Source organism: Heterodontus francisci, chromosome 23 (genome assembly GCF_036365525.1).
Source record: "Heterodontus francisci isolate sHetFra1 chromosome 23, sHetFra1.hap1, whole genome shotgun sequence".
NCBI lineage: Eukaryota > Metazoa > Chordata > Chondrichthyes > Heterodontiformes > Heterodontidae > Heterodontus > Heterodontus francisci.
The window spans coordinates 29,988,291-30,000,477 of record NC_090393.1 but is presented as its reverse complement, the minus strand read 5'-3'; the positions used below and the strand labels follow the sequence as shown (position 1 = coordinate 30,000,477).

Here is a 12,187-nt window from a genome sequence, read left to right as displayed (position 1 = left end):
ACATTGCTTTCATTGATCTCACCAAAGCCTTTGACCTCGTCAGCAGACGTGGTCTCTTCAGACTACTAGAAAAGATCGGATGTCCACCAAAGCTACTAAGTATCACCTCATTCCATGAGGATATGAAAGGCATAATGCAGCATCATCAGACCCCTTTCCTATCCTGAGTGGCGTGAAACAGGGCTGTGTTCTCGCACCCACACTGTTTGGGATTTTCTTCTCTCTGCTGCTCTCACATGCTTTCAAGTCTTCAGAAGAAGGAATTTTCCTCCAAGCAAGATCAGGTGGCAGGTTGTTCAACCTTGCCCGTCTAAGAGCGAAGACCAAAGTACGGAAAGTCCTCATCAGGGAACTTCTCTTTGCTGACGATGCTGCATTAACATCTCACACTGAAGAGTGTCTGCAGAATCTCATCAACAGGTTTGCGGCTGCCTGCAACGAATTTGGCCTAACTATCAGCCTCAAGAAAACGAACATCATGGGACAGGACGTCAGAAATGCTCCATCCATCAATTTCGGCAACCACGCTCTGCAAGTGGTTCAAGAGTTCACCTACCTGTCTCTCGATGCAGAAATCAACAAGGGCGGCACAGTGGCGCAGTGGTTAGCAGGGAGGTATAGTGGCGCAGTGGTTAGCACCGCAGCCTCACAGCTCCAGGGACCCGGGTTCAATTCTGGGTACTGCCTGCATGGAGTTTGCAAGTTCTCCCTGTGACCGCGTGGGTTTTCGCCGGGTGCTCCGGTTTCCTCCCACAGCCAAAGACTTGCAAGTGATAGGCAAATTGGCCATTGTAAATTGCCCCTAGTGTAGGTAGGTGGTAGGGAATATGGGATTACTGCAGGGTTAGTATAAATGGGTGGTTCTTGTTTGGCACAGACTCGGTGGGCCGAAGGGCCTGTTTCAGTGCTGTATCTCTAAATAAATGGGAAAGGCTTCCGCTGATATGTCTGGACTGGCCAAGAGAGTGTGGGAAAATGGTGCACTGACACGGAACACAAAAGTCCGTGTGTATCATGCCTGTGTCCTCAGTACCTTGCTCTATGGCAGCGAGGCCTGGACAACGTATGTCAGCCAAGAGCGACGTCTCAATTCAGTCCATCTTTGCTGCCTCCGGAGAATCCTTGGCATCAGGTGGCAGGACCGTATCTCCAACACAGAAGTCCTCGAGGCGGCCAAAATCCCCAGCTTATACACACTACTGAGTCAGTGGCGCTTGAAATGGCTTGGCCATGCGAGCCGCAGGGAAGATGGCAGGATCCCTAAGGACACATTGTACAGCGAGCTCGCCACTGGTATAAGACCCACCGGCCGTCCATGTCTCTGCTTTAAAGACGTCTGAAAACGCGACATGAAGTCCTGTGACATTGATCACAAGTCGTGGGAGTCAGTTGCCAGCGATCGCCAGAGCTGGCGGGCAGGCATAAAAGCGGGGCTAAAGTGTGGCGAGTCGAAGAGACTTAGCAGTTGGCAGGAAAAAAGACAGAAACGCAAGGGGAGAGCCAACTGTGTAACAGCCCTGACAACCAATTTTATCTGCAGCACCTGTGGAAGAGTCTGTCACTCTAGTATTGGCCTTTATAGCCACTCCAGGCGCTGCTCCACAGGCACTTACCCATTGTCTCCCGAGACAAGGAGGCCAAAGAAGATTCCCTGAAACATACATCCAAATATTTCTACAGAATGGAACATTTTAAATTGGCCACACTCCAATAAACTGACCATCCAAATACGCTTTCTGACCGCACCCCCCCCCCCCACCGTAACGCTAGCTAACATAGTAAATGGTTCCCTCTCATCAGATACTATTGCTTCTCGTTCAAAACTGCAGTCATCACCCCTCGTCACAGAAACACCCTTGACCCCTCTGTCCTTACAAACTATTGCCCTTTCTCTCATCGCCCTTTCCTCTCCAAAGTCCTTGAATATGTTGTTGCTTCCTAATTCCACTCCAATTTCCTGCAACTCCAAACTTGAATCTCTCCAAACAGGTTTCCATCTCTCCCAAAGCAATGAAATGGCCTCAACCTCTCTACAATTATTGAAATGGCCTTTCCTCCTTTTCCAGCTCTCTGGGACTGCCCTCACTTGGTTCCACTCAAATATTCAATCAAAGCCAAAGCATCTGCAGCAATGGCTTCTCTTCCTGACCTCATATCATTACCCGAGACCCCCAAGATCTGTCCTTGCTGACCTCCTATTCCTTAGCTACAAGCTGCCCCTTGGTGGCATTATCCACATACATGGGATCTGCTTCCATACGTATACTGACAACATTCAGCTCTAACACTCCACCACCTCTCTTGACCCCCTTCACTGTCATGTGTTGTCAAACTGCTTGACCAACGTCCAGTCTTGTATTAGCCACAATAAACTGAGTTAAAACATTGGGAAGGCTAAAACCAATGTCTTTGGACCCCGCCACAAACAATGTACTCTTGATACGACTCCAAACCCTTCCTTTGCCATCGTCTCCTTTTAAACCAAACCGTTTGTTATCGCATGGCCCTACAGAGTGCCGAGCCGAGCTCCCAGCCCATATACTATCACAATCACAAAGACCACCTCGTAACACTGCCCACACCTCTATGAGCTCAAATGCTCATCCATGTGTTATGACTGAGGCGAGAAGGCTGCACTGTCCTTCTCTAGTTTCACTTCTCCATGGGTCACAATATATATTTAAATGTTTACCCAGTTATTGATACGGTCAATTACATACTCTATTTTTTATTTCAGAAAGAAATCCACCAACAGGTTCCTTTAATAAACAAAATTATCAATTTATTATAAAACAAGATGGATTCAGTAAAGATGCAAAGCATTAACACAGAGATTGAAATATGAAACTTCCCTTCTGACTAAGCCCAGCACACACACACATATGCACAGAGGCTAAAGAAAAAATAAAGAGGTTTTCTCTGCAGAGATCTCTTAACAAAAAAGGCAAAAAATACTTTGGTCAAATACTTGTTAATTCTTGAAGGAAAAGGAGAAGATATGGAAGGTTGATGGCCGGCACAGACTCGGTGGGCCGAAGAGCCTGTTTCTGTGCTGCATCTCTCTATGACTCTATTATATCAGATGTCCCTTTATTCTGGCGTCCCAAATATGCATAGACAGCTGCCACTGGGATCATTTTGGAGCAGTTCTCCAGGCAATGTTGAGGATTAGTCTGGCAGGCTTTCCAGCAGAAATGCGGCATCAAGGGTTTCAGCTATCACACACTGGATTTTCAGGGTTTCTCAAAGAGGTGGAGAAAGGATGAGCTGGTTGCTTCTCTCTTAGCAGGCTTACCCTCAACTGACTCAAAACAAAACCAACTCTTGACCACCATAAATCTTGACATGTCACTTCTCTGTAAACAACTCCCCCTAGTCACCAAGGCTCTTGTTTACTTAGCTGAAGACATGTGACTTCCAGTAAGTGTGTTTTTAAACCAAGTCCCAATGTCCTTCCAGTGACCTTTTGAAACAAAAAGTCCAGCTGGTCCTCAGACTTTTATATACAAGTCCTCAAAAAATCTTAAAACATGGAAATACCTTCATAACACATCACTGTCATCCCCAGACTTGACTATTCCAATGCTCTCAGCTGGCCTTCCTTTCTCTTCCATCCATAAACTCATCCAAATCTTTGCTGATTTCCTAAGCTGCACCACTCCAATTCTCATCATCCCTCCAATCCTTCCTGACCTACACTGGCTCCTCATCCCCCAGTGCCTCTAATTTATCATGACTTCGCCCCTTTCTATCTGTCAGCTCTTCAAGCCATCACCACCAATGCCCCCACCCCATCCAACTAAACTCTCCATTCCCTAACTCTGACCCTTTGTGTGTTCCCACTCTCTTCACCCCATGCCATAAGCTGTCTAGGACCCCATACTCTGGAAATGGCTCTCTAAATCTGCCTGCTTCCCAATCTCTTGCAAGACATTCCTCAAAAAATAAGTCTTTGACCAAGCCTTCGATCACTGCTCCAAATACCTCCTCCTTGGTTTTGCCATCCATTTTTTCCTGATTACGCTTTGGGATGTTTTTCTGTATTAAAATTGTCTAAATGCAGTTTGTTATTGCTAACAAATATCAGGACTTTGTAAACGCTCTAAAACACCAGAGTTAAATTCAACATTATAAACTTAAATAGATTTACCTCCACTAACTACAGATGACCAAGTCCCTCCTGAAGGACTGTTTCGAGGTACAGAAGTAGACATTTCTCCAGATACACTGTGGGATATGAAATCTGAACCTGAAGACATCCCAGCTCGACCAGAGGGACCTCTATGTCGAGGATGACGTTGTGCCTTCGGAGACATCCGTGGAGGACCTTGATGACAAAACAAAACAAATATGTATCAGTACACGGCAACTGGCAAGTAAAATGGGGAGACTGATGATCTCCAAATTTAGGTTATAGACAGTGAGCTTCTGAATACCTTTGCAGTCACATCCAATTGTAGTTTTCATGTAGACATGCGATCTGTATAATGAGTGTACCCAGAAGAAAGCAGATTACTGTAGTTCATAAGACCACAGCCATTTTTTGCTCCGTGCATGGGATTAACCATACACCAGTCAGTTATATCAGAGGACAGAAGATTCAGAAGCTATTGGGGTGAAAATTTTAACTCTATAGGGGTTTACAATGTGGACTTTTAATTAATGGAGTTTTTACTCTGATGTGCTGCAGACAATTTGATTTTTGTTTGCTATAAACTTCCTCATTGAGCATTCACAGTAGAGCAATTTTTTTCATTTTAGGCAACTTTTAACTATAGATTTAAAAAAAGATATCTTTTTGGCGTGGCAAAATGATCAGTACCAGACTGCCAACAGTAAACCCCTCTAACTTGCTAGAAAATGTGGATCCATATAATAGGATTTGAGGACTGATGAAAAATGCTACAAAGTACTGTATCATTCTAAAAAGACAAATTCCTAGTTCAAAGAATTACATCGAATGTACAGCATAAAAACAGGCCACCCACCCCAACTGATCTATGCCAGTGTTTATGTTCCAAACAAGCCTCCTCCCATCCTACTTCATCTATAGAAGGGTAAAGAGAGATGAAAATGGTCCAGATGGCTCTTATATATGGGCCTAAACCATGAATCAAGCTAGACAGATTAAACCTTCTTACTTTATGTTTGTAAACAATGATACTCGCTATTTGTTTCTAAGTAGTTATTATTTGATAACGCTGTGAAGCGCCTTGGGATGTTTTACTACTTTAAAAAGGTGCTATATAAATGCAAGTTGCTGCCATTGTCTGTAAATCACAGGCCATGCTGTGGTATCAGTCCACTTGCATAACACAACACAATACAAGATGCTTTTAAGTGCTCTTTGATAGACATACAACTGCAAAGATAATGTAAATTTGACCAAAAAGATTAAAATCTTATACTTATAACCAAATATGATTTAGCTACATTTTTCCACCGACTCTTCAGCATTTAGTTTGGTCATCAAAAAAGTGCATTATGGAGCTAACCCAATGGCTAAGGAATTAGTTCTGTTTTATAGATTGTGACGGTCTCAGGTTTAATCCTCATCGAGTTAGTACAATGGGTGATAGGATGCTGCAGTTGACCAGAGACCAGTAGGTAGGGAAAGGAATAATTCAAAAAAAAACAAAAAAAGCAAGGATCCTCACTTTCTATACTGTAAGCTCTACTGAAAGTGTATATGTGAATACTGAATGATAAGAGGATCAGGCTCGACTCTGATGTTCTCCAGAAAGCCTGTTGGCGCTGTCAAGACTCAAAACATGAAATGCATGAAAGAATCAACCCCTGCAGGAGGGGAGGAGCATTTAGATACACCATCACAAGTAGTCAGTAAGTACTGTAACTGATGGGCACTCAGAACATGATGTAATTGTAGCAAGTCTCACGTATAAATGTTTATATACATCAGATGCAACATTAAAAATTGGAATATTTTTAGCTAGCAAAACAAATTAAACTTAAGGCCCTGGTGCTCTGCACACACTTTGAGGTAGTTTTGAATACTTGCTTTCTGATTTTAACCATGACATTTCAAATACAAGATTTTCTTGTTGCTTCCTCAAGTGCACAAGTGCTGCAAGCTGCAGGGCTACGGACCAAATGCTGGAAGGTGGGATTAGAATAGGTGGATCGTTTTTCGGCCGGCAGACACGATGGGCCAAGCGGCCTCTTCCTGTGTCTCAAACTTTCTATGATTCTACGATTCCACAAGGCATTTGGCAACTTGGAGGCTTCAAGACATTTTGTAATCCTGTTTCGTAATATAATCCCGATGCTGTGCCCAAACAGAGCCACATTATAATGTTGCAAGTACAGTAATTCAGTAAAACATCCCACTAATATATTGATATCCCCCTCCCTGTAAGGATATAATGTGTTCGCATAAGTACTTAGTCAAAATTGTCTGTGCACAAAAGGGAGCCATCAAATCCTTGTCAAATTCAATGAGCTTTGCACTATCAATGGATGGGGCTCTTGTTTGGCTAATTACACAAGAATATTAGGACAGGTGATTACATGAGTTATGCAATCTATTTACAAAATTATAAACTGATCCACTGCTAGTTTGTACTATATGAAAGTCAACCATATAGCAATATTAGCTACATTAAATGTAATTCAGTACCACACAAATGTAACTTTATTGATCAATACCAATTAGAATAGTCAATAGCTTCTCCTCTCTAACCATGGCTGTCTATACTTAGCATCCCAAAACAATAATTTAAGCGTTTGGATAAAGATGCAGTTTCATTTTGGCACCTCCTAAAATTAGATTTGGACTTACTGCATTTAACAGTTCAACAAATTTTATCCAGAGAAATTTACGCTATATTAAACAAAATGATATGGAAAGAACAGGTAGGGTACCTCGACAAAGAGAGGTACCTTTAATGAGTACGCATATTAGAAAAATAGGGAACATGCAAGTACATGTAAAAATAAACCTTCAAATGTAATCGACACTACACAGCACTATAGAACCCACACAGAGTAGGTCTCTGGCACAAAAGAACAAGGACCAGATCCAAAGAATTTTGCATCTTTCTCCCAGAAGACAATAACTTATGCTGGTATAATTCCACAAATGCCGGCAGCCTTCTGTTACCTCATCCAAGAAACCATTCCTCATGGGTGACTTTAGACAGCGATTGGTAGCAACCTATTTGGCTGTTTGAGGGTGTGGAAGCTACATTCCCAGTTCATCCCAATCCAATGCACACCTACTGCACATGTCTGCACTTCCCAGCAAGTGTTACTTGGTGGTGATCAGGACCAGGAAACCCTGACTTATTTTTTCCTCTCCCTAGTCCAGTGATGTTAAAAGTACCCATGACCAACTACATGGGGTATTAATTTTTTTTGTTTACATGCCAGGATACTTTTAAGTGATTTACAATCCATATCATATAGTCACAGAGTTATTATGGCACAGGAGGCCACCATTTGGCTGCATAAAAAAAACTTCTTCCTCACATCTCCTGCATCTCTTGCCCAAAACCTTAAATCTATGTCCCCTAGTCCTTGTACCATAAGCTAATGGGAACAGCTTTTCTTTGTCTACCTTATCTAAACCTCTCAATCTTGTACACCTATATCAAATCTCTCCTCAATCTCCTTTGCTCCAAGGAGCACAACCTCAGCTTCTCAAACCTTTCCTTGTAGCTAAAATCCCTCATCCCTGGAACCATTCTGGTAAATCTCCTCTGCACCCTCTCAAGACCTTCACACCCTTCCTAAAGTGTGGTGACCAGAACAGGATGCAATATTCTAGTTGTGGTCTAACCAGAGCTTTATAAGGGTTCAGCATTGCTTCCCTGCTTTTGTACTCAATACCTCTATTTATGAAGCCCAAGATCATATATGCTTTGTTAACTACTCTTAGTATGTCCTGCCATCTTCAAGAATCTTTGCACGTGGACCGCAAGGTTCCTCTGCCCCCGCATATGATTAATTCCTCAGCAATCTGCTGAAAAATCACATACCGTGGAACAAATTATAACTACTGTTATGCATACCCACAACCCTACATCTGCAAGTTACTTTTTTTTTTAACTGTTGGCAAATTAGCCATCTTCAGATGTTTTTCACTCAGAATATAAAGCATCATTAAACCTTTCAGGCACTAACCTCCTGAAAGTTATTTGCTTGTATAAATATTTCTTAGATGAAAGTATGTCAAACAGCTGCAAACATGCAGTGATGAAGCTGCCATACAAGTTGCTCCCTCAAGCAGCCACAGAGTAATATCTCAAGAAATTAACTTTACAAATGAATACACAGTTTTACACACAATAAGAACAGAGACGAGTGCAATGAAAGCAGTTTTAGCTCAAAGGTGACAACATCGCCCAAATCCCTATAAAATAATTACAACTAACATGCACTCATCATACATTCTGTATGTAACCTGATGTACGTTACCTGGCCTCACTCTCTAATCTGATCGGATATGAAACTAGGTCTGTTGTGGTCAGCCATTCAGTTAACATTCTCAATAAAAACAACAAAGTACTGAAAGTACGCAGCAAGACAGATAGCATCTGTGAAGACAGAAACAGAGTTAACGTTTCAGGTTGATGATCATTCATCAGAACTGAAACGTTAACTGTGTTTCTCCCTCTACAGGTGCTGCCTGACCTGCTGAATATTTTCAGCATTTTCTGATTTTATTTCAGATTTCCAGCATTAACTGTATTTTGCTTTTGTTTTGTGTTTGAGTTAACATCCTCATTGCTGATCGAGGAATATTCAAATTCCTAAATTGGAGGTTCCCTTTAAGTGGCTGTTTCAAATTGCCTACCTAACAGTCACAGCACTTTGTAATGTAATTCACTGCAAAAAGTGCTAGGAGAAATAACAAGATGGATGCTAAAGAAACGCAACTTTTTATTTAGGTTCTTTTGAACTTTCTCCCCCCACAATATCTAAACATTAATACAATGGCTAATTCTGTAAAAACAAATACCCAAGGCATATCATTTTAAAACATTAAAATTGCACACGACTGTGAACTGGTCATTTAGGAGTCTATAATACCATTATGATCACTGATCACTTGCAGTTGTTTGTGACATTTAAGGTTTACTGTTCCTCCATCCATAGCCCACCCTCATGTCTCCAACAAACTAACGTTCACATAACAAATGACAATGTCTCAGATTTGGTGCCACATAAACATAAAAATAACCCCACTTGTATGTCAGAAGTGTCCCTTTGGATTTCAGACAATTACTTTTTCAAGTCACTTTGTGTAAACAACATGCAGCATTGATCATCCCACGTAATCTTCTCGAATACACATTTATATAATTGCTTACTTACAGTAATAAAAATATAAATTTAGGGAAAGCTGGTTATGCACAATGTAACTGGCAAGTCAGAAGGATTAAATCTGTTTAGTTCTCAAACATCATACATGTTGCAGGTTAAGAAACAAAAGCACAACTGTAATATTATATAACAAAGAAATTAAACATACATATATATGGACAGACTAACTGTGGTACCTTCTGAAGACATGCGTTTAGGCATAGTAGAGACAGGAGCTGGAGAACCATGAGCAGAGGGGTGAGACGGAGGCCTTGAAGGCCGTGAAGGGGGCCCGGAGGGCGGCCTGGTAGGAGTGGCTGCCCGTGGTGGAAGAGAGTTGGGAGCTGACGGGTAGCGAGAAGGTGGGCGAGAGGAAGGAGATGGGCAAGGCGATGGCCAGGGAACACCTGACAGAACAAATGATATGAAGGAAAGTAAAAACTAAAGAAAAATATGGGAATACAAGTAACAGAAAATGCCAAATTATATACACTTTACAAGACAGTAAATATTTATAATAAACTTTGCAATAGGATTTTCACAAGCTACATTTAAAAACACTATGCACACTTAAAAAAAATTAAAAGCACTCCAATATACACTGTGCTGGCACAAGGAGAGAAAAATAATATACAGCATTTTGTAAAAAAAAAATGTCTTTTATCTTAGCTTTTCAGGAGATAAAACCAGGATTTTTTTTTTTAAATTGAAGTAGTAAGATGTGTTTGGAAAGCAATCATATCATTTTTGACATGCATCAAAACAGATTTGCGTACTTAATAAATTGGTCATAACCTGCCTCTATTCCTTGCTATGAGGCTCTTTCCATAAATGGCAATCCACCAACCACTTAGAGAGTTGTTAAAAATGTACAATATTAAGTTTTAGAAATGCTGCATCTCCAGATTGTGGCACAAAACCATTACTGCAACCAGACTTGTAAAAAAACAAATCCATGATTCTAAATTAGCAGAGATATTTATAATTTTGGTAAGTAGAGTCCAATATTCGGCAGATAATGGAAAAATATTCTCTATAGATGGGTAATGAGGAATTGTGATTGCTACGTTCCTTCAATTGACTAGAAAAGTAGAACTACAAAAAATTATGCAAAATTGTTTATTTAGTGTTTGCAAGGGTGATGAATGTACATTGTTCTTTTTATTTTGTTAAAAAATATTTAGAAGCAACAAAAAGTGGTGGGGAGAGGAAAAAACAACTCGTCAACAGTTTTGTTGAATTTTTGTGTTCATCAAGGCCAAAAAAGCCAACAGTGGGGAATAGAACATCTCACTTCAGAATCTTAATATCAACACAAAACTCTCCATGGACTGAAATCACGAATTGCAAAGAAAAGCTGTAGCTACTCTTTCTCAATATAGCTTTGTTCCAACCACAGGAGTACAGAATTGTTATTTTCCTATTTCCCAAATCAACCATCTTTGTGGAACACAAATAAAAGGGACAAATTCTGCATATAGTTGTGCTGTGGGCTTATAGCCTTTGGGAACTGGTTCAAGAAATGCCAAGCTCACAAAAGTCTTTCATGCAAGAGATTTTTATCTCTTTGGCCTGACTGGATGAAATGCAGTTCCTAGAGATGAAATGACAATGTGTTAATCTACTGTGCCACACAGTATCCTCCTACAAGAGGGCTACTAAAATTAATCAATAGATGTTTATTTTTTTAATAAAGTTATTCTTATTCTGCGGATGGAAGCCATACTGCCTCACAAATTAGATATCAATGTGGTATTTTACATACAGATGTAGATAGTTGTTGCAGATATTAAAATAGAAACAGGACTTAATTATTTGCAAATGTAAAATTCATCAAAATATTGTTCCTTTATAATAGTCAAACATTTAAAAGCCTGAATATATACTTCAATTTCATTGATGAATTTCCGGTGCTGCCTAAGTGTTCAACCCTTGATCCTGTCCATTGAATTCCTGAGAACTCCAGGTCCAATTAGAAGCAAATTTCGTTAGGAAATTTTATCAGCTGTTAAGATTCAGGTATACTACCTGCTGTGTTACAATTCACACTGATCTTCATGTCAAATGGAATCAGCTGTGGGATATATGGAGGTTTGGAATTTTGCTGTCCAGGAAGTTGTATGGCAATTGGCTTAGTCAATACAAATGTATAGATAGGAACTTCTAGTTATGCATATAAACCAATCGCAAATGCTAAATAATCCAAATGGTTGGCATTGAAATATTTCACAGCACATTACATTTGTGGGTAGTAAAGTAACATACATATAATAGAGAAAGCCATGCGTGCTTTTATACCTGAAGACTATAGATAAAACTCCTTTGTGGTTTAACATTATACTAAGTAGACTTACAAAGCAGCTTTATGGGAGGGAAAGAAGGGGGAGGGAAGAATCCATTTTTAAAGAGTATAAACATTAGGATTAATAATTGAACACAAATGTGCTTAACGTTAAATATTAGGATATAAAAGATCTCCAACACAATCAATAAGAAACACTGGAAAACTTTAATCTTGCAAACAAGAGCACAAAAATGTGTCAATCATTTGACAAAAAGATGTATTTACAAATAATACTTGTGCTCATCTTATGTATTTATAAATACTGGTGGGAAAAAAATAAACTTCTTTCTCCCTGTTGTATCCACACTTCCAAATCTCTGTGGGCCATATGCTATATACAGAATAAAGGGGATCTATTGTGGAGTTGGACTGAACCAGCCTTTTTCTTTAGACTGATTTAGATTTAAATATACATGAAAGCATTAGAATTATACCGTGTACTACATGAGCAGTGCAACATTTAGAGAGTGCACATTTGTCACTGCAAACAGAAGTGAGGCCTAAAGTTGCATCAATGTG

At 40.2% G+C, this 12,187-nt stretch overlaps 2 protein-coding genes across 9 annotated transcripts in view; one reads left to right on the top strand and one right to left on the bottom strand.

Moving 5' to 3' along the window:
• The window catches only part of atxn2 (ataxin 2), a 103,909-nt gene that overhangs the window by 28,755 nt on the left and 62,967 nt on the right, over positions 1–12,187 (bottom strand). For 7 of the 8 annotated variants that reach the window (XM_068054942.1, XM_068054943.1, XM_068054944.1 and 4 more), the window contains 2 exons: positions 9,522–9,731; positions 4,151–4,327 (listed from right to left, as the gene is read on the bottom strand). In XM_068054942.1, the coding sequence (XP_067911043.1) occupies positions 4,151–4,327; positions 9,522–9,731 (387 nt within the window). The remainder of the gene's footprint in view (positions 1–4,150; positions 4,328–9,521; positions 9,732–12,187) is intronic. The other variant, XM_068054947.1, reaches the window with a different exon arrangement.
• Positions 1–12,187, top strand: part of sh2b3 (SH2B adaptor protein 3) — a 286,946-nt gene that overhangs the window by 217,020 nt on the left and 57,739 nt on the right. The gene's annotated exons all lie outside the window — the stretch shown is intronic.